We start from the raw sequence: 22,489 nt of genomic DNA, 5'->3' as shown, positions 1-22,489 counted from the left end.
GCGGGGCCCGGGCTCACAGGAGGGGCTGGCGGACGGACACGCGGCCCCACGCGGGCTGCCTGCCCCGGTGTGTGCCCGCACACGCCGCTCGCACGTGGGGCACGCGTGGCCACGGCCTCCACCCGCACACAGCCCACCAGGCGGGCGGGCGGCGGCCTGGGCACAGGCAGACAGCCAGCACTTGCGAGCGCCAGTGCCTGCGTGCCACAAGCCTGCCTTGGTGCTGGCGGGGGTGCTCAGTGCCCCCACCTGAGCGGAGAGGCCGCCCGGGAGCCCTACGCAGCACGAGGCCAGCTTCTGCAGCTGCCTCCCGAACCCTCTTCAGCACCTGCTTCCCTGCAAAGCGTGGCTGCCCTGCAGACACGACCAGCGCTGGGGCTCTGTTTCCTGCACCTGGTTTCTATCCAAACATGGGGGGAGTGGGTCTACGCTGCCCATCTGGTGCAACCTCCGATTTTGCTGCTAGGAGCTGGCTCCTGCTGCTTAGCTGCACTGTAAGATCACTCCAGAGCACTGAGATGAAGAAAAACAAATAGTTGGCCAGCAGAAAGCTGTAACATGGAAGAGTGGTTTGCACATGTCACGTAGAGGCTGGACGCACCAAGTACAGTTGGTCCCTCACTGGTTTTCCTGGCAGGCCAAAAAAAGCCTTCGTGCCTCACGGGATACCATCCCTCAGCAACATGCTGTAAAGCCCCACGTCTCTCAGCCTTCGGTGCAGTCGTCACAGCTTGGCACTTGCCTGTGCATTTAGCTACACTTCTCCATAGCAACCAGCGAGATCACTGCTTGGCTGGCCACCAGCAAGGATTGGGGTGTGCAGAACAAGCTGCACTGTGAAAGTAGTGTTTGTACGTGTTAGTACGTGCACAGGACAGGAGCTGCAACCCCGTCTCCTGATGCTGGGACCCACCACGGCTGGCACGGTTGCTTTGCTCTTGGCAGAGGGCCCGAGGCTGCACAAGGAGCTGGATACTCTCTTCCCTACAGGTATGCTTGCTTGAAATATGGTTTGCTGGAGCTGAAGGGTGGACATCAGCTCTGGACAGAGAGCTTTACTTGTTTTCCTCCTGGCCCAAAAGTCTGCTGTTCTTCCCAGCAGAGAGACTATCTAATGAATGGAGCTAGGGCACCCCATTCACTATGCAGCAGGTACAGTTTGTTTGCTCTAGAGGACCTTAGCCTGAGCAAAGATGAGTAACATCATCTTCTGCCCCAGGGAAGTGCAACACTGCCCAGGGAAGCTAATGTTTACCCAACAGTATGCTTCCACCGGATGAAAGGCTCCCACTTGGTGCTTCATGAGCAGAAAGACCTGGGTGCTGTGCGTAACTTCATTGGAATCTCTCTGTGCTTATAGCATGCAGCCAGCGAGAGCCACGAATGGGATCCAGACTACCCACAGTTAGGGGTGAGCTTGGTGCAGCTCCGCTGCCTTCTCCTGGGCACCATAAAATGATCATGCAGATGTCCATGTCCACAGGGCTGTGGCACTGCAATGACAACAACGTAGAAATGCAACTGGGGGCAAAGGATGGGAGGTGAGTACAGTGGCACCTCTGGGTAAGAGTGCACAGCCCCTTAGCAGGAAGCAACGCAATTGGTCTAAACTCATACACGCCAATACAGAAGTAACATCATCCAAGGAAAACTGTGAAGCTTTTTCTGGGAACTAGGTCCTCAAACAGACACTGAGGCCTGTGGATCAGTCACAGCTCTGAGACCCCACCTGCAAGACTGTGCTGACTCCTGCACTGGATTTAAAGTATCCAGTTGTGCAGGCTTATGTCCCTCTTCTTACGCACTTACCTTCACTATAACTTACATGGTTGCTCTGAGCTTTTCATTGCCCTTTTCACTTCCAGCCAACCCTTTCCTTGGCTTTGAGTTCAACTTTTCCGGTGTTCCAAGAAAAGCTACACACTTACAAAAGCCTTTTATATTTTCTGCTGTAAGATGTGCCTCCCTGTACTTTTACACTAAGCAGTTTGCTGACTGCTCTTCATTTAATCATCCATTTCTAGCTCTGTCCTTTCTAACCTCAGTATTGCTAGAGAGTTCATCATCCTGATCCCCCCCTGCAACCTTTCAGGTCACTGCCATGACCAAGCCGTCTCTCCTGGCATCCCCACAAAACCTGCCTCACTCTTCTTTGAGTTCAGCTGTCTGTATTTTCCCACTTTCTGCCTCCTTTATGCCAGCTGCAGAAACCAGCATGCACAGAGAAAGAAGTCCCTCTCCCCGCTGGGGTTCCTGCTCATCCCAAGATCCTCACAGTCTTGCTTGTAAAAGTTTGGTTCATTCTTCTGGGCCCAGCTTCACATTGTTTATACCATCTCTCCATGCAGTTCTGGTCCTCTTGTCTCAAAAAGGATAAATGAGACCTGAAAAAGTTTTGGATGCTCATTCATACRGAACAGACCTTGTACAATGAACAACTGTGCAAGCTGGGACTCTTCAGCCTGGAAGAAGGACAAGGAGCGGGGTAGGAGGTCTACAAAATCATTAGTGGCCCAGAAAGGATGGGGAAGGATTGACTGTTTACTGTTTCTTCTGACACAAACCTATCAACTGCTTTTGCCTTGACTTGAGTCTCAAATGAATGTGAAACCATCGTGCTGCAGATGTTACGTCCAAAAGTTTAGCACTGTTTTAGCCCACGCTTCTTGCAACACTTGGGGCTAAGTTCATGGCAAGCCTTTGAGAGGCAGGCTCAAGAGAGTGGTGCCTCAGAAACATTTTGTAACCATGTTTTCACGTGGAGAGCTTGACCATGGCCAAGTGGAGCTTTACCAAACTGCTCAACACAAAAATATTCAGAGCTGGGAGGAGAACAAACTCTGGATGAAGCTGAACAAATCCCAGCCCAGAGAGAGAGAGAGAGAGAGAGAGAGAGAGAGAGAGAGAGAGAGAGAGACTGAGACTCCTCCAGAAAGTTGCATCTTGTAGGAACTGTTTTATAAGGCAAAAAGCTCGCCACCAAGACTCTCAACTTTGCTCCTGCACTGCTGACCCCACAGCAGCCTGCAAAGGTGAGTGCTTTGGCCTCCTGGATGGGCTGCCCTGTTCCAAACAGAGAAGAAATCCCAGTTCCTCTGAGTCTGCCCTGGAAAGCAAGGGGAATTGCTCTGTTATTACATTTTTTAGGGCCACAAGAGGGCATCATGAGAGCACCCTGCAGCCATCAGGCTCAGTGAGGTGACCTGTGGCAGTCATCCGATGCTGGTGGCATGGGCAGCCCTGTGCAGGCAGAGGCATCACCCTGCCCAGGGAGCCCCCAGCTGAATTAGCCAGCATTGTAACCAGAGCAGGATCCCACCTGTAGGCTCTGGCCTTCTCCCTGGGAGCCCTTTCTTCAGTCTCAGCTTCATGCATATCCTTGGAGATGAGTGGTTAGCTCAGCCAGCTGAGCCGGTGCCATGGTTGAGGGGAAGGAGTACCCTCCTGCACACAGGTTGGACGCCTGGCAAAACCTGGACCCTTCTGCAAGCAGCATGGGGCCAGGCTGTGGGACAGACAGAGCAGGCCAGCCTTCCTCATCCTGCCTGCAGGTCCTCTGAAAAAACATCTGTGTGAATATGTATGTACACTTGGCTTCAGACGGGGGACCTTGGAGTGAGGCAGCTAGGCTTGGCCCAGGGAAGAGATGTTAAACCACAAAGGAGTTATGCCTCAGCCTCGCTGTCCTTTTTCACTTCCAAACACCAAAAGAGAAAAATGCAGAGAATCTGAATTCAGCTTTGGTTATGAACGTGGAACTGACCAGCGTCCCTGGCCCACACTGGCTTGTACAGACTGAAATCACTGACAGCCATGGTGGTGTGCCCTACCGTTTCTGTGGTGCTTCTTTGCAACAGCTGGAAGGGACAGTCTGAGGACCAGGCCACTCTGCCTTCCCAGGAGGAGGCATGGCAGAGAAACAGCTTCTGTTAGCAGAGGTACAAGAGTGTGTGTACACTGCTAGGGCAGAAAATGCCGCTAGCCTCACGTATCAGAGACAATGGAGGATTTGTCGGTGAGGGATGAAGTGCAGAATATTGCCTATGGAGTAGGGTGGCAGAGGTTGCTCACAAGAGATGAAGAAAAGTCTACAAAAGAGGAAGAGCTCAGGAGATGGTTGGGGAATGCTTTCTGGACAGGATTGAGAGATGGAGAGAGCCTGTACAACAGAGGGCTATATAGGGGAGATGGATAACCAGCCAAGGGAAAATAAATTGTTGGGGCACTTGGGAGGGGCTCTTTATCCCCCTGGAGTTATTTATTTCTATAAAGAATGCCGGAAGGGTTTTGCCTGCTTAGATATTTTTACCATAGAAATATCCAGCATTGCTTTCACCACTCTTGACTCTAAACCTGCTCAGACATTGTAAGCAGTGTTTTAAGACTCAGTCTGCAGTACCCCACCTTGCTGAACCGTGGAACATGTCTTCTCTAACCCAATTACAGCTCACATGGCTTGCTCTGTGCCGACGCGGCACATTGCTAGTATCACAGTCATGCATCTATATTTCCCTGTTGCACATTGACAGAATCCTAGGTTCAGAGACTTTGTTTCAAAAAAACCCTCAGGTCACCTGTTTCGCACTCCTATTTATCACTGATTGTCGGATCTCACCTAGTATTGCCTATGCTGAGACTAATAGCTTGTGCTGGCTAGAGCAGACCTTTCAGAAAGCCATCTGGTTTGGAACTGAAGACATAAGGAGACAGGATAATCCATTGCTTTTGCCGATGTGTATTGGTTCAGCCAGTTTGACTACAAATAATCCAAACCAGCTACCAGAAAGTCCCATCTGCGCAGCAAAATAAATGTGGCATTACCAGCCAGGAGATGACTTTGGAACACCATATCCCAGTGCTGCATTCTTACCTGTGGAGTTGCTAACCAGCGATAGTTATGCTATGCATAGGACACAAACTGTGTTCAGAGCTGTCACTTCTCAAACTGCTTTAAAAGTGATCTACCAATTTGCCTTCCCATATAGATAGCTCCCATCCTTAGCTGAGGGAGAAGCATGGGACTCACACCCAGAGTATTTGTGTGCCCTGCCAGGATTTGTGTGCCCAGCTTGAGTCCAGCTGTCAAACCAGGGCCAGGATTCATTCTCTGCTATGCACCAGTGTTTGAACACCTTATGTGGCCTGTAGCAACTGAGTTGAGTCCAAGAGTAAAGGGAGCAGAGCTGACCTAGCTGGACTGAGCGCAGGAGAGCAGCTCAGCAGCTACGGATGCTCTGCCCTGGGAACTGCAGCCTAGGCACATTCTGTTGTGAATGACTTCACTGTTTGCTCAGGGATTAAATACTTCCTCATTTAATAACCTAATAATTTGGGCTAGTTTCTTGCTGGACTGTTGGAAAGTTCACTGGCTGGAGTCATCAGCCAGGCCTCGTACAAATGGCTTCCCCCAGCTCTCAGCCAAGGAAGCTGTCTTCATCTTTGGGTCCCCCGGTGGGTGGCTCTTGGCACTACCTTCTTCTGAAGGGCTTTATTGTTTGTGCGTGTGCCTGAGGTTTTACGCTCTGGGAGCTTCCTCACCACATCTTGTTTGAGCTGGAAATGCACCTGAAGAAAGAACAAAAATAACCATGTAACACAGTGTGTGTCCCCTGCTGGCTCAGGGCTCTACAGGACCCTGCCCCTGCCGCTAGTCTTGTAAACTAACTCTTGGGCCAAGACAAGCATTGCCAATAAGGGGCCTCGACTAGTGTTATGATACAATGGGAACTCAGTGCTTAAATCAGCTGAAAGCAATTTGCCCATGGAAAATCTCGTACCAACAAACAGCTATATTTCTTATGCAGGGAGTTGCTCCTAGGGCAATGGAATGTCGTAGGACGGTTTGGAAGATGAGCTGTGAAAGACAAATGACTGAGCTATGCTCTTTCTTCATCTTTTCCCATCAGAGAGTAGAGAAATAGCATTGCTTTGCATCTCTGTGAATATTTAATACACACAGTAATGTAGGRCAGACAGACCTTTTCAGTTGTACCTGGTTAGCTGAATCCTGTTTAATCAGTCTTTCAGCAACAAGTGCTTCTAGTAGATCTACGCAAAAAATTCCAGGGAAAAAACAAACACCCAGCCAAACAAAGATCAAAAAAATGGCTATGGGGTAGAGGTGGAACAAGACATGCAAATCCCTTCATGGTGGGAATGGGATGGAGGCCAGGCAGGAAGCTGGACTGGTGGGGTACAGCAGTGCCTGCAAAACTGCAGGAGGGTATAGGAGAGGGAGTAGACTACAGCAGTGCAAGCAATTATGGGAGAGAGAAGGGGACTAGCGAACATGCAGGGTACAGCATCACATAGATGGGGAATGAGGAGACCACACAGAAAGGTGAAACTGGTTCCCTGTGGGAGGGACAGAGTGAAAGTGGGGTACAACGTGCTCTAGGGATGGAGGGAAATGGAGACAGGTGGGCTTCTGTGAGGGGAGATCTGCAAATCAGACCATCAGAGAACAAATCAAGTCTTCTACAGTAATGTGGTAAAAGCAAAATCAATTTTACAAAGGAAAGCCAAAGAGCTGGATGCTTAACCTAGCAAAACAAAGGCTAGGAGTGGGCATGACAGATCTCTATAAATACATCAGGGAATAAATACCAGGGAAGAAGAGGAGCTATTTAAAGCACAATGTTGGCATAGGAACAAATAGGGATAAACTGACCATGAATAAATTTAGGCTGAAAATTAAAAGGTTTCTAACCCTAAGAAAAGGGCAGCTTTGGAAGAACTTCAGAGGCTGGGTAGGGTGGGATGAAGAGAAGGAAGGTGGGAGAACCACCGCAATGTATTTAAGGCAGAGCCTTGACCAGTACATGAAGTGAAGCATATGATGTGTGTCAGGATGCCACAATCAGGGGGTTCTTGCCAGTCCTCCACGCCTCCAAAGAGACTGCATCTGAGGTCCCACTGCATTCACAAGGCAACAGCGAGGGGCAGGGATCACCAGCCACTGTTTTTTATAACCCAATTTCTAGCTGTCCAGCCTGTCCTAGGAAGAGCATTGCAGGAGCCACACTGCTGTCCAGAGCACCTGGTCCCACTTTGTCTCCCAAAGGTGCTTGGCTGTTCTTCGGTAGCACCAGCCCCTACCTGTCTCAGGAGCCATTGGCAGGGCGAAGAGCAGACCTCAGCCTCCTGCTATGAGTCTGCTAATGTGTTTTGTCCCAGGGCAGGATGCAGATAATGGCAGAGAACTGAAACCATGGAGTAATGGGGCTAGGAGAGTCTGAGGGGATAGATGCTGCCTCCAAAATATCACACCCTGAAAAGAGTGGGGAGGAGGGAGGCAGAGCTAAGGAGCAGGTGCCCCAGCCAGCCTGCCAGTGGCTGGACACAGCCCCACTTTTCCCCACAGCCAAGAGGCAGAGCGACACAGGAGCCAGCACAACAGCCCAGTCCAGCTGAGGGCTCTCTGCAAGGGATCAAAGGGCACCTGGCATTGCCTTCGCCCATCCCTCTCTGTGAACTGCAGGGAGCTCTACGTCTATCAAGGCAGACAGCCTCTAGCCACTGGCTATGCTTTACTTCGCATCCCCTTTCTGTAACGCTCACTGGACATCCCCTGCTGTGTTTCTTTCTCCCCAGGATGAAGACCTTTTGAGACACCCTCATGACTGCTCAGCTTGACTCACCAATGAAGGTGCAGCTGGACCCACTGTTGTTGTCACTGTTTGGGGCTGATAACCCTCTGCAGAGGCCGTGACAGTGTAAGTGCCGGGCAGCAGCAGCCGGAAATAGTCCCCCATATCACCTAAAACATAAGATGGGAAGAGAAAGCAGTCAGGATGCACAGGGAGCAGTGTAAAAGATATCTCACTGGCTCTTGCTGAGGATATTTCCTCTAGGATGCTTAGTCTCCAAAATCCAGGCAATTTTGGGCTTCTCTTTCAAATTYGCTGACTACTGTTAGGCTGGATGCACATTGGTGGCCTGGAAGTGAGAGCTCATTAGTGCTACCCAGTAGAAGTCTGCAAGTAAATGCCAAATGAAGTGGGATGGTACAGCAATGTTAGCTGTGCCTGTCCTTAGGAACACTGAAGTTGCAAATCTGAGCACCTGYCAGTCAGGAAATAGCAGACCTAAGCATTCACAGCTCCATGACTCCTTATGCATAATACAATCTTTAATTCCTGTTGCTTAGAATTTTGCCATCTTTGGATTTTCAGCAGGGTTTTAGTCTCTCATCAGCTAGATGATACCYGCTGGAACTGTCAAAAAATAGCTCAGCTGCTCTCCTGCCCAATTCTTCCATTCTAGATCTGCAAGACTCGGCTGGAGAGAGTGATGTCTGATCAGGTCTAGTGCTAGGGATAATCCCACTACAAGTGGAGGTCAGACAGGAGACCCTGGAGGGCCCTTCCAGCCAGCAAGTCTGTGATTCTGTGATCTCTTGCACASTCCCCTCATGCCTATGCAGGTTGGCATAGTAACTGCCAAATATCAGAGTGCCACGGAGTCACAGACCAACAGCCAGAAGGAATTTTGATGATTTGATTGTCTGACCTCTGGAGAGCTGGAATACTGGCTATTTTGTGCAGTCAGTCCATACTGTTTGGTCAAATAGGAGAAGCGTGTTTATGAAAAGGAAGTTAAGAATCTGCCAGCAAAGGAGAAACCACCACAATTTGGCTAAACTGAAGTGGCCATTCATTGCTAAACTAAATTTGTCTGGCTTGGACTTTCAGCCTTTCTTCTTGTTCTGCTGTTGCATCCTTTGCTATCACATATTTGAGCTCTGTGTAGATACTTCTGTGCTTGAGTAAGTTGTTCCTTCAACCTTCTCTTTGGTATTATACAAGTGTATTTTCCTCTCTCAGATAAAATAGGAGCTTCTGAAGTCCCTCAGAATGAGGTTTGCTTTCCAAATCTCACCTCTTTCTTTCCTAAGCCCTCTCCATTTTTCTATTTTGTCCACATAGCACCCAGCACGGGTGCATGCTGCACCTCCCCCCCCACACCTTTGTCTTSGCTCCTATGGACTATATCATTTCTTATACATTAGAGGATTGTCCCTACCCTCTTAGCTACAGCTTTACCCTCTCTGTTCAAACAGGTATCTGACATGATCTGGGGCCACACAGTATGCCTGCACTTGAAAAKAGACCATTTAGAGAAAAGGATGAAACCAGGAAAACAATTTCAGTTTTTCACCCTTCCCAAATGACAGTTGCATCCCCTGAGACCCAGTCCGGATGCAATGAACCCACCTTCTCCCTGGTCCAACACACAAGCAGCAGCATTAGTAAGATACTCTGTGCACTGCTAATTTCTCACAGCCAGTGCTTTTAAGATGCAAAACATGCTGGCCACACATATTATGGCCTCACCTGCTGACCCCTTCACATATAGCCCAGATAGCCTCAGAGAGGCTGTATCCAAATGGGATATAAGGGGATCAACAACACACCAGAGGTGACATCATGGCTGATCCCCTGGACAGAAATCACTGCTCCTGCAATGCCGTTGTTGTTCTCGTCTGACACCATCCCTTTGATGCCCTGGTGAATCTGCAGGGAGAGAGACAGATTCTTGCATTACGGCCCTTCTTTTGCTCAAGAGGCTATCGCTGGGCACTGGAGGAGAGCAGAGCTCTGGGGACATCTTTGCCCTTCTCCGCACCCTTGGCTCCTYGGCAGAGCCAGTCCAGGGCACAACAGCCTCTCCAAAGCCTGCCAACACCCCTTCCAGTGCACCCAGCAATCCCTGTGACTCTCCTCCCTCCCACCCAGCATCTGCTGGTCTCCTACCATTGGGACCAGGGCCTACCGATCTACAGGGAAGGGTGAGGGTCCCAGGATTGCCTCCGTACCTCTTCAATGAAAGCAACAAGAGCCTCCCGATTGGCCATCCACTGCCGCTCCAGGTCTTCCTCGGGGGGGAATTTATTGCAGCTCAGCTCCAGGGTGATTTCAAAGCAGTTGGTGTAGAGGTAATTGAAGTCCTGCATGCCTGAAAGGAGAGAAGAAGAGCCTATGGCCAGGCCCACAGGGAACACAAGACCCCTTTCCCTCCCCATTTCCGTGTCCCAGGTTATTGGCCCGTATCTATCTTCTACCAGAACAGCTCCGCTCTCCTTCCTTCCTCTGCAGGTGCAGCCTTCCTCCTTCCAAGCAGTGGGACTAGCTCTTGCTCCCCCCCCTGTGCAGTCCCATCCTGTTATGGCTGTCTCACTCTTTCCTTCAGGCAGATCATTCATTTCTCTGCCTTTAGAAGCTCAGGGAGGTTTCACACCTCAGGGGCTATGCTTCCCTTTCCAGTTACTCTCCAATCTTTTTTTTTCCTAATTGCTGATTTTCAATTTCCTCATTTACAGGATTTTTCATGAGCCGGCAGCTATAAGAAATGTCTTTCTCGTATCCACAGTTTTGGGCCTTAATGGAGTTACCTCACAGCATTCTCGAATGCGCYGACAGATTAATGCTGCCTTATTCTGTCAGCACGTGGCAGGTCTCTTCAGACCTCAGATATTTTGTTTTGCTCTCTCTCAAGCCACTTCCAGTCTCCCTTGTCCCTTCTGAGGTGTAGACACCAAAAGGGTGTCTAGCAATGGTCACAGTACTGCCACAGCCCTTCCCTGCCCTCTCCCCAGCACTGTCCCTGAGCTCTTGTGTTGGGGTCCCCCCCAGCTCTCTACCCCTTCGGAGACTCCCCCCCACCCCGTCCCCAGCTTTCTCCTCTCCCCTCACTGCCTTTCTGCAGGCGCTGCTCTCCTATCCAGCCCTTACCTTTGCTGAGCGAGTACCAGGAGGCCCCATTCGTGATGCCGTCGGCAAAGTAGTCCCCGCAGTTCCAGCCTCGGTGCATCCAGCCATGGGCGTACGAGTAGGTTTTGGCCAGCTGCAGAGAGAGCACCCGGCAGCCGGTCGTGGCTCCAGCAGCAGGCAGCTGGCAGCCGTGCTGGCTGACTGCTACCCAGCCGCCACGCCAGGTCTGGGGGCAACATCCCCGCTCACAGACAGTCTTAACTGGGACGTGTGCGAGGGAAGTCAGACAGCAGGCCAGCTCCTACTTTTTACTGCCATGAAATCCAACCCAAGGTGACCAGGACTTCTAAGAAAKGTAGGCAGATGAAGGAGGAGGAGGAGGAGCAGAAATCGGGCAAGCTGGAGGCTTGCTGATACTGCAGAAGGCTTCTGCCTTGCTCCCACTGAGATGGGGGGAATGGAGGGTGCTAGGCCAGCGCAGAGGTGCTCAGCCCCAACCATGCAGGCCCCCAGGCAGCAAACCGCACTAGTGGGGGGAGCCAGTACCCAGACTGCTCTGTGCAAGGAAGACTAACCAGTGTCAATCCTGAGGCAAATATCATCTGTACCAGAGGAATTTGTACTAGGAAAGGGTTTGGGCAACGTCTGTTTCTGGCACCTGCTGTTTATTGCCCTTATCAAAGATTACTGATTATTCTTGGACATGAAGGCAGGTTCAAAACTGGGACAGTGGATCCAAAGCCTGTCCTCTGCATAAGACCAAGTTTAAGAGAGACCAGTGTCTGCATTTTCTAATGCAAACTCTACACCCTTGTATYGTAGTTCAGATGCTGGTGTAATCTCATCCTGTCAGCAGGAAAACAGTTACTTCACTACATTTCTGACTTCTGAGGCTATATGGKTATCATTAGCCGACACCCCTGACTGCAGCCTCTCTACATCTGGGTGTGAGTGCAGCCCTCATCACAGCATGTCCTGGCAAGCCCCTCCATCGCCTRTGCTTCCAGAAATGGTTGAACTCCAGCTCAAACTTATTTTTCTCATTAACTGTTCTAATACAAACTTGCTTATTCTTGTGCAGGATTCCTGTATTTCCTAATGGCAGCAGTGACCGAACACACTGTTTTCTGGGACATTTTAACAATGGAGAAAAACCACAGGCCTCAGCTAGTACTAGCAGGATCAGCACCATGTACTGAGACTTTCCATGATTTCTGTGTATGTTCTTGGTGCTCTTTTCATTCTGTACCTTATTCCTCCCCATCCACAACTCCCTGTAGGACACTGACCTCCCTTATCCTGCTCTCACTGAACTTCCAGCCAAGTCCTGCTACCTCTCTAGGAAAAGCCTGCACACAGAGGTACATACTACGAAGCTTTAGTAAAGCAGGGAGCAAGCTTCAGCTCTGGCTAGTGGGGCTGATGGCGAGATTGAAGACACTGCTGGCATCAGAATTATGGGGAAATCAAGCATGGCATAGAAGAGGAAGGGACTCCTGAGGGTTGAGATTAGCCTACCTGGGTTGCGGGACCTGCCTGTGGCAGGACTGGCCTGTCTTGGCCCATAAGTCTGTGGCCATCAGAAATGCCATGTGTGCTAACAGCTATTGCCTACATGTTTCTTGGCTCAGCTCCTGCAACGAGTCAATGACCTAGAAAAATTCACATCTCCACCTTGCCGGGGCTGTGGAAACAGCCCTTGCCCATGAGGGCCCTTGCTCACCTTCTGGAACAGCTTGTCATCAGGGGTAGGTGTGTTAACTGTGCGCCGGTGGCTCCTGAACCGCTGGTCCTGAGACTTATCATAGGGGTAATTTGCCACCACAGCTCCACCATGCAGATTGGCTGAGAGCACAAAATTGTAGTTGCTGATCCACTGAATCACAGCCAGTGTCTCCGGCTCCACCTGCAAGGAGAAGAGGGCTCATGAGAGCAGAACTGCAGAGATGAAGCTGAGGACAGGGAGACAGGCTCAGCTGCCCCTGGGCTGAGCTGCTGCCCCACGACAGGCTGTGGCATGATCAGTCATGTCAGACCCCCCGGCAATTTGTCTGCTTCAGCCCTTGCACCTGATAGAGGTGCGAGCTGTGATACAGGGCAGGAGCAGGTTGTTTCTCTGCATGCAGGAGGCATGCCCAAGTTGTGTGCAAGGTAAAGGAGAGTGTATAACTTTTGGGTGCTGGGCCCCTATAGGAGGATGTTGTAGCACTCCCAGCATCCCAGACTGGTACCTGACTTTTCCAGTTGTCTGGCAGAGGGATGTGGTGGTTTGGCCCGCTGATTTCCCCATTGTAGTACATGAAGGTGTTGAGGTCGGGGAAGTTGCGGTTCAAGTCCACTCCATTGGCGTTGTTCCTCCCAGTCAAGTACCCGATGCTGTCCGGGCCCTGCAGGGCAAAGTTGTATCAGCCAGGTGAGTACAGTGCAGGCAGGCAGGCTGGGTGTCAGAGCTGCAGAGACCRGCCGTTGTAACGGCTCTCCGGTGGCTTTGAGTCACAACATGCGTGTTATTGCTGGCAGGAGAATAAAGAATATTGGTACTGACAGAGGACAGTCAATAACAATATCTCCATTTTCCAGGGTCACAAAGCAAGGCACATGCCAAATAAACAATATGCCTCAGATGAAAGAGCTTGAACAAGCTGTCCCCCCCAGGGCTGCTGACACGAAGGAATGGGCTGGGTTTGGAGGGGTGGGGGCTGGAGGCTTTCTGCCCCACGCAGCCCTCTTGCCCAATCTGCTCATGACAGTGGCATTCAGCTGTCTCCTCCCTACCACCTCCCCAGCCTGGGGCAGGGTCTTGTCCACTGCCAGGGTGCTTCGACCAGGTGCTGAAGACCTGGCATCCTGGGCTTGCATGTGGGAAGCTGGACTATAGCTTGCCAGGTCCACCTGGGGTAGGACATGGAAGGTGAGGAGCAGAGAGATGTCAGCTGAGGAGGCCAAATTCAGCAGGGAGAGGAGGAATGCGCCCTCCCCTAGCAGTGGATGAAAGGGAACCCACAAGAGCCCATGTTTTGAAGGGCTTTCCACCCCTACCCAGCTGGATGAGGCGATCGCTTGCCTGGTACCTGCTTGGCAGCCACTTCATAGCCATCAGGGTTCATGGAGGGCATGATGTGGATGCGCGTGTCGTGGATGAGGTGTGTGACCCGCTCGTTGCCCCGGCGGTACTCCTCGCACAGGAACTCGGAGAGCTGCAGCAGCAGCTCGCGGCCCAGCACCTCGTTCCCGTGCATGTTCCCAACATATTTGAACTCCGGCTCCACTGGAGAAAGCAAGAGAGCAGCAGTACCGTCAGCAGGGGCCAGAACGAGGGAAGAGCCAGTTCCTGCCATAGAGAGCCCAAGGAACCCTCCAGCAAATGGTGTGAAATGTCCCTTTCCCTTGGAAAATGCAAACGCTAGTGAGCGAAAACAGCACAGTCCTCTTATGGGCTACGCTCTCTTTCATCACAGGATGCAGGAGCAGCCCAGGCTTGGCAMTGAGTTGCTGCTTGCCTTTGGAATAAGCAGGAGGATGTATAATTTCTGGTGTTTCTGGTGTCCCTGGGCTGGGGAGAGGTAACTACTGTGCCGGGGAGCATTGGCCAGCCAGGTGTGCTGCTGCTCCAAGTCCAGCGCTGAGGAGGCCTCCAGGGTACGTGGTGGGCAGGAGAGGAGAGGACAGGCCATTTACTCCTGTCTCTGTGCTTGGCTGTTTGCACCTCTCACCAGCATGCTGCATTCCTGGCTCCACAAGCTTTAAGGAGCTTTAGGTTACTCTGCAGGATACGATCAATCCCTGGCTTTGGGCTAGTCCAGTCTTTCACTGCAAAACCACATTCTCCTCTGGCTGCTGCTTTTCAGCCCTCTGACTCTTGTGCCTGGTGCTGGAGAGGGGCAGCAGTAGTTTCTCTCCTTCAGGACACGCGCAAGAGCCTGAAGAAGCCCTGAGCAGCTGAGGTGGTAAATACAGATCAGACTATCCCCTAGGAAGCTGCAGTACAATGAAAAAAAGTCTCTTGCCACTGACTTTTCTAAAATTAGGCCTTGAAATACAGATTTAGAGACCGCAGGCAAACTACGAATGCACAGAGCAGCATTCACTGCTTTGCCGAAGGAGAGGCAGCATGTGAGGGCTGGGCTAAGCTTCCCCTGCCCCAGGCAGGCCAAGCTTTTGAGGCAGTCGCTTGGGAGAGAAGAAAGGTCCCATTGCAAACTGGAATCAGCATTGGTAAGATGAGCGATACCAGGGGCATTCAGTTAAAAGGGAGCCCAAGTCTCAAATGAAAGGGTAAAGACAAAATAGGGCGTCAGTACAAATGCTGGGTTGATGCAGCTCAAGACTCACATTGCACCATCAGTTTTTCAGCCACCAGTAGCAATAAGGACGCCTGTGGTGGCAGCATCCAGCCCTGCTGCAATGTGTGGTGCCTGCATGGTCTGAGAATGGGTGACCTGTGAGGGTCCCCAGGGCAAAAGTCACCACAGCTCCACTAGCCAGATGCCTGCTGGATCCAGATCTCCTCATGACTTCACTGTGCAGGGAGCAGGCAATGTTTCCAGACATGTTAAAGCCAGATTCTAAAAAAATTCTAATTCAGCCAAAAGACTTTGCTTTTCCATGTCTTTTGCTTGTGACCTTCTGAGTGCTGTGGCTCAGCAAAGAACACTGCAGGCAGGCAACATGTGTTGACTTGGTTAGATTTCAGGAGAAATGAGAACTGATTTAATTAAGTAATCCAGTTATTAAATCTATAAAAATGCCCTGGCGATATGTGCAGCCTTTATTAAAAAAAAAAAAAAAAATCTCTACAGGGACTCCTTCTCTGCTTTGTTGGCAGGACTTGCCAGCCTTTTTCAGCTTGCAGACCCATAAACATTACCCACACGGACACACAAACCCTAATTATTGCATGCAAGTCCACTGACTCTAGGCTTGCTTTTCTTAGTTTCTTTCCATGGCCTTCAAAAGGCATCCACAGATTCCCATAGCCCTCATACTACAGGCTGAAAATGTCATGCTTTGAGGATGGCCCAAGATACAAGCTGGGCAAGAAGTCCAGGCTGCCACCATATCATGCCCCTGCTGCTACCCGGCTGCAGGGCTGCTGGCATGGAGCAGGTCAAGCTGAGCCTGCCTAGGGCTAGGGAAGAGCTAGGTCACCTCCTAAGCCCTTTCCATCTGATTTTCTGTGGTTCTGTAAGTATAAAATCCAAGGGAGTGTCTAGCACCCCTTGTTCGCTCCTTGCCCCCAAAGAGCAGGGAAACACCCTCAGCACCCGCAGCTTTTGCTGCACTGCATGAGCGTCCGCGCTGGCGCGCTCGGTGGGGGCAGCATCCTGTCCCACCTGCAGGAGCCCCTGCGGGCAATGCCTGTGGCCGCCGGAGGGGAGCCACCAGCCCCACGCCCGGCTGCTCTCCCTTGCCTGTCCCGGCCCCGGGGCAGCCGCCGCGGTGTGCAGGGTCAGCCGGCGCTGGCTGCGCGGCTCCGCTGGCGCGGGCACCGCAGGTGCGGGTCCCGCTTGCTCCTGCAGCGCTGCCAGCATTTTTCCGCATGACTCCTCAGCAGGTTGCGCTCTGCACTGCCCGGGCTTGTCAGACCCTGCTCGTAACTGTGCCAGCAAGCGAGCCAGACTTTGAAAGGGCAAAAAGCTCCTGTAAAAAGGAGGCAGAGCCAAGTCTGCATCTCTTCCAGCAGGCACAAGGAGGGATGCAAGAGAGCCCCGTGCAATGCCCTGCCAGCTGGTACCCTCGATCCCGGGGCCAGTCACTGATGGCTGAGCCGGGCACTGCAGCTGCTCCCCGTGCTGCRCGGCAGCAGCTCAAGGGGCCGGTGCTGCCAAGGGCTCGGCGGGGCCACGTGGCATCACTGACACCGGCCGCCTCAGGTGCCGCGTGGCCCGGCCATGCTGGCGGGGTGGCACGAGCCCAGTGCTGGCTCACGGCACGCTGTGCAGGTTGTCACCTTGCTGTGGGCTGGGGAGGGAGGGCCGCACTCTTCCCTTGCACCGCTATGCATCCTCCCGCCTGTGCCTCTCTCCCTCCCTGCGYGACCCTGTGTTTTGGGAGGGAGCGGGTGGTATGGGAGGTGCCAAGCGAGTGACGTGGCGGTGCCGGGATGAACTYGCCTGGGTTTTCATGTGAGCCTGCTGCAACGCATGGCGCCCGCATGGTCCGAGCCTGGGTCACCTGTCAGGATCCCCAGGGCAAAAGTTGCTGCAGCACCGAGTTTAAAAATCTGAGCTCTGTGCAAAATACCTGCCTGGGCCAAGCTGCAGCTCATGCACGTGCAGTCTGTGCATGCAGGTTTGTGTGCGTGTCCCCAAGCTGGCTGCAGGGTCCCTGCCCGAGCCACTGGCCCCGGCCCCCCGTACTCACAGGGCTCATGGATCCCCGGGTAGTCGCTGAACTCCAGCACGTAGAGATGCCGCCCCTCGACGCTGCGGCCAACGCTGTAAATCCGGGTGATGTAGGGACACTCGTTCTGCACGCTGAACAGGGCCTGCACCATCTCCTCGTAGCGGTGGTGGAGAAAGTTCACGGCAGCCGCCACCTCCAGCAGCAGCAGGACTCTCACCAGGGGCCAGAGCAACCGAGCCATCCTCCTGCCGCGCTCTGCGCCGGGATCGAGGCGGATCGCAGGGCTCCCTTTCTGCCAGGAGCTAAAGTGCAAACTCGAACCAGCTCTTTCCAGTTTCCCAGCCAAGTGCCAGCCCACTGCACCTGCGGGGCGGGGGGCCCGCGGGTGGGAGCGCGGCGAGCGAGGGCTCTGCCGCGGGGCCCGGCGGCCCCGGCGCCGCGCAGGAATGCTCCGCGGCGGGAGCAGCCCTCGCCCACCCTCGCGCTGCGATCGCCTCCGAAACCCGTCTCCGTGTTTGGAAAGTTTCACTGATTCCAGTTCACTTATTAACCGGATAGTAAACAGGACCCCGAAGATACTGACTGTCACTGCAGAAGAAGCACAGGGCTGGAAAACTGGCTGCCGTGGACTTCGGGGCTGCCAAATACACAGGAACGAGAGAGCGGCGCAGCCTGGGAGCTGCCCTCCCGCCAGCGCTGCCGCAAAAAGGGAAAAGACAGGGAGACCTCAGGCAGGAGGGGAAGGAGCCTGGCGGGAGTCGGGGCTCGGGGAAAAGCAGGGAGGGGAGCGCTTTGGGGGCGACTCCGCCACGCCAGGACGTGGCAATCGGTCTCATCTTGGCCCCCGGGGAACCGCACGGCATCACCAAGCCTGTTTCTTGGGGCAAGAGAGGGGCAAGGTGGGGATGGCGCTGAGCCTGGGGCTGGCACGCAGCCCTTGGTGCTGCTGTGCACCGGGGAAGGGATCGCTCCCGCCGAGCGGGTCCGGGGAGCATCTGTCTGTGCCCTGCTGCCAGGCTCTCCGCAGCCGTGCCCGGCCCCAGCCTTGCCCAGCTGCTGGCAGGGTTGGCAGCTCCCCCTTTCCCCCGCAAGCCCAGCCAGGCTGCGTCAGCTCTGATCCGGAGGCTCTGATCCTCGCCTGCTCTCCTGCCCCATCTCCTGGGGAAGGGAAGGGAGACTTTGCTCCAGGAGGCGGCCGTCTTCCAGCCCGTCTCTCCCTTCCCGAGCCCTTGCTCCCTGAGGAGCAGTGCTAGGAGAAGCATGGGGCAACATGGGGTTTGATTTTGGAGTTAACTGCTGAGCAGGTCCCAGCAGGGAGAGCAGGGCTCAGAGGGGTAAAGTCACCCCTGCTGTGTGCAGGGAGCGGGTACGATAATTATCTTGGACAGGTATGGGGTGCCTGGCAGCAGAAGAGAGTTCAACAGCCTAAAGGCAGCTGAAAATGCCCTGCTGTCTATTGATAGATACAGCTGCAGGATGCTTCTAAACTTGGGGAACCTGGTTCCCCTCCACCTCTCTGCCACTTGCTCCCTCGCCCCAGAGGGCAGCGATTGCCCRAGAGCCCCCGGTGCTCTGCCCGCAGGTGGGCAAGCTCTGCGCGGCAGGCTGGCTTTGCAGCCTTGCCCAGCGGAGCTAGAAATCAAGCAACTCAGCCGCTCTGGCAGCGATCTTCATCATGCTCGCCCAAGAGTCCCATTGCTGCTGCGGCGAGCAGCAGACAGCCAAGATTTACCATTGCACCGGGACACGCTGGGAGGAAGGCTCCCTTGGCTAACACGGGTGCCGCAGGTGCTTTGGCCGGGCCGTGCTGGCTAGTGAGCACCTGGCGAGGAGCTCCTCCTGCCACCGTCCCCCACCGCGAGCAACAGGCTCCTTGGGGTGCTCAGGGCCATGCTCAACAGCTGCCTCCCTGCTGGCCTTCACGTAGCTCCACGCTGCCTCCTCCTCACCCTCGACAAGGGTTTCTTTAGCTGCCTCTTCCCCCACACAGCATCCCCTACCTACACCCGGGTAGGGGTGTAGGTGCCTCCCTACCTGCCCTCCACACCCGCCTGGGTCACAGTCTGCCATCCTGCCCCTGTTTCCTGGGAGGAGCAGAGGTAAAACCAGGGGGTCCCTGTTTGTAGCCTCTAAAGCAAACAGTGCAAGCTGGGGGTCAGAGCAGGGCAGAGGGCCTCCTGCCCCGGCATGGCAAGCGCCTGCGCTGGGGTGCCAGCTCCCATCCTCCTCTCGTTTACGTCCTCTTTCAACAAAAAAAAAAAAAAGGATCTTAAAAGTCCTATTTTTGAAGAACTATTTTCTGCAGAGACAACCAGAAAAAAAAGAATATTACATGTGTATAAAGATAGTAATAGCCACATATTCTGTGTATAAAGATAGCAATACCCATGTTAACGCCTTCTCCCAGTTAAACTCCATCCCACGGCATCCCTGCTTGTCAGTCAGTCTTGGAGTAACAAGCTTTCAGAGGTAGGAACTGCATTGCACCCATCTTAGATCAGCTAACGAGAAATGGCACTGGAGGTGCCTGCTTCTCCAAGCACTTGTAGGAAAGCAAGGAAAAATAGTTAAGGCTGTKGAAGAGCATTGCAAGCAGGAGTATGGCAGAGCAGCTGCCTCCGGAAACTGAAGGGAGTAAAAAGAAGAAGTCAGTGTAGAGACAGGTTGCAGAGACAGCACATTTTGGGATGAAGGGACCCAAGGTGGGGAAGTCCGGTGTTTCGCTGGAGGAGATGGTGTTGCAGCTATTTAACAAGAGCTCGTTCACTCAGCGGTGGGCAGCTGGGCCGCTGGTGCAGCAGGAAGGCCACACACCTACATGAGAGACAGTGGTCCACCAGGGACGGCTCTTGGACGAGCTGAAGGCCAGGCCAGGTGGCCTTTTGCCTGCTGGAGCAGGAGCAACAGCATAAAGGAGAGATTAAAGCGAGCGAAGCACTGCACTGGGTTTGCCTTCAAAGCATCCGCGTCCAGCAGTGGCGGATACCCTGGCAGCTCGCTCAGTGATCCGGGGGTGAGCGTGGTAACGTTATCTGTAAGAAAAGCCGCACCTGGCGGTATTTTGGAGCGGTGACATCCCACGCGGTGGTGGGAAACCCTTGCCTCGCTCACGTCACTGCACCGGGGTTGCTAAGTTCCCATGGAGCCGCTCTCCACGCAGCTCTCAGCAACCAAGGCGACGCAAAAGTGGTGGGCAGATTTCCAGTGCTAGCTGGTGTTACTTGGCAGCTGGAGAGCGCTAGATAGGACTATAGTAAAACAGCACAAGCCCCGCGCTTGGTCTCTCCCCTCCCCTATCTCCTCCCACGCTCTACTTTTAGTGGCCTGTGACAGCCACTGACAGAATTGGAGCTACAGTGCTGCCAAGGGACACGAGAAAACACTTTCCCTATGGAAACAGGGCTACACTGATGTGAGAAAGGAACAAGAAAAAGAAATGGAGGAATGTTGTATCCTAATAAGGAGCCATGAACAACATTTGGGCTGGGTAGAGAGAGCATCTAAAGCATTACTAGGTTTGGAGAATTAGCCAGCATTACCTGTAAAATAAGGATGGAGGCATCTCGTTATCAGGTAGCAGGTTTAAAGCAAACAAAAGGAAATAGGTCTGCAAACAATGCACAATGAAATTACCTGTAAAGGCTGAAAGTTAAGGGGATAGGATGAATTCATAGAGAACTGGGCCATCTACAGCTGTTAATTATGCAGGTCCAGATGCAAACACTTGATCACGAATTTCCTAAGCTACTGATTGCTGTAAGAGAAGGATCATGCTCTTTCCCAGAGTACCCACCTAAATAATCACCTGCAGCCAGAGACAACTGCCAAAGCATGGGATATCTGATCTGACCTTGCATGGCTCTTACTACATTCTAGGAAAACAACATGCTAATGAAGTTTTAAGCCAATAGCAAATTAAGAAACATTAAAAAACACAGATGATGACAGAAACAAACAATATGAGACTTTAGCTCTTAGAAACAGTGCAGGAAGTAAACAAAGACTTAATTTGGAAAATGCAGCTAATACATCTGGGACAAATCATCCATCTCCCCAAGATGTTCAAAGATGGAAAGACCTTGAGGCAGAAAGAGAAATGAGAGCAAGAGCGGGAATGCACAGTGCCACAGCAGTGGGAGCAAGAGGAATGTGAATGCAAGCCTGGGGCTCCCCCCCATCACGCTTGCTCGCTAAGGCAGCAGGTCACAGGCAGGAAGGAGATGATCCCTTCAGAGCCAACACTGGAAAGACTCCACCTGGTGCATTAGTTTTAATTCTGACCATATTGTTACAAGAGGAAGATTGGAAAATTTGAGGAACGTTCAAGTTAAGAGCCATAAAAATGAGCATATTAGGGAGTGTGCTTTAAAAACACACACACACACGAAATGTGTTTGCCTTGGCTAAGCTACAGCTGTGCACACACACAGAGCCACATGGACATATGTCCCTGGGCCCAAGGGATAGAGGCCCCACATCCTTCTCCTGTTTTTGGTGGGGCTGCAGCCCTGGTGTCAAGCCAACGGTGCTGGCTGTGTGAGTAAGAGGGGGACAGAGGACCTCAGTCTCTCAGTGCATGGTGGCGGAGAACAGGGGTTCACAAGATGCCTCAGGAGACATTCCCAAGGAAGTCAGGATAAAACTCAATGAAGAACATGCGATTTGGACATTAGCAGCCTTCCTAGGAGTGAGACTGCCCCCAGGAGGTGCCCAGACCAAGGGGCACACAGTGCCTTTCCTTGCCAGGAGGGGATGCTGCCCATCCACCAGGAATTTAAAATCTGATGGAGAGGACAGCAGAAAAACGGCGAGAGAGGAAATCCTGCCTTGAAACTTTTCCATCCTTTATGCCAAAAGTTCCACTCCACTATTGGCAACTTCCCATCCTAAGGAAAATAGTGAGAAAACTTTGTTGGCACCAGTTCAGAAGTCTTTATTGTGATAAAGATACAGAGATTTATGTGTACATCAAAACAAACAAAGATCTGTTCCATCAGGGCTGAGCTGCCGAGAGAAAGCACGCAGCCCAAGCGACAGGAGGCACGGACGGCTGTCCTCAGCGTGCTTTCCTTTGGCCCATGGCGCTGGCACCRCCGGCAGCCCCAGCATCCCAGAACGAGTTGTTCAGCCCTGGTACACGGCGAGCAGCCCTCAGAGTCAGTGTGTCCCCCTGCGCAGAGCGCTGGGGCGGATAAGAAGGAGCCCAGGACCAGCAAAAGGCTGGAGAGCCCTGGCCAGCACCCACGTCACCCAAAAAGCATCTCACTGCAGTGATGATGGCCCCACGTCCACGCACTCTGCTCCCAACAGCAGACTCCAGCGATCCAGGTGGTTTTACTGTTCTTTGCAACAGGGCCAGAGAAATCAGAGAGGCTGGCTGGGTGGGGAGGAGGGTGCATAGATCCTCTTGTGGGCACTGGCCACTTTCTACA

The 22,489-nt window shown here is 52.8% G+C and overlaps 1 protein-coding gene across 1 annotated transcript; it reads right to left on the bottom strand.

Moving 5' to 3' along the window:
* Positions 1-4,826: 4,826 nt before the first annotated feature.
* CPN1 (carboxypeptidase N subunit 1) lies at positions 4,827-21,893 on the bottom strand. The gene is made up of 10 exons (XM_026061950.1): positions 20,597-21,893; positions 17,076-17,359; positions 13,784-13,980; positions 12,944-13,099; positions 12,436-12,618; positions 10,734-10,845; positions 9,818-9,957; positions 9,416-9,515; positions 7,641-7,759; positions 4,827-5,565 (listed from the first exon to the last, which is right to left on the bottom strand). The coding sequence occupies exons 1-10, from the start codon at positions 20,617-20,619 to the stop codon at positions 5,434-5,436; spliced, it is 1,446 nt and encodes a 481-aa protein (XP_025917735.1). The 5' UTR covers positions 20,620-21,893; the 3' UTR covers positions 4,827-5,433.
* Between the last annotated feature and the right edge of the window lie 596 nt (positions 21,894-22,489).

Source organism: Apteryx rowi, unplaced genomic scaffold, assembly GCF_003343035.1.
Source record: "Apteryx rowi isolate R43461 unplaced genomic scaffold, aptRow1 scaffold_188, whole genome shotgun sequence".
Lineage (NCBI taxonomy): Eukaryota > Metazoa > Chordata > Aves > Apterygiformes > Apterygidae > Apteryx > Apteryx rowi.
This window is presented reverse-complemented; position numbering and strand designations above follow the sequence as displayed.

Bases quoted from the DNA above. Each gene is read 5' to 3' on its own strand.
- CPN1 (XM_026061950.1), bottom strand. From the start codon at position 20,619: ATGCCTCCATCCTTATTTTACAG. The intron at 10,846-12,435 runs GTGAGCAAGGGC...CTCTCTCTGCAG, and splicing joins ATGACAAGCTGTTCCAGAAG to CTGGCCAAAACCTACTCGTA. The intron at 7,760-9,415 runs GTGTGTTGTTGA...CTTATGTTTTAG, and splicing joins CAGCCATGATGTCACCTCTG to GTGATATGGGGGACTATTTC.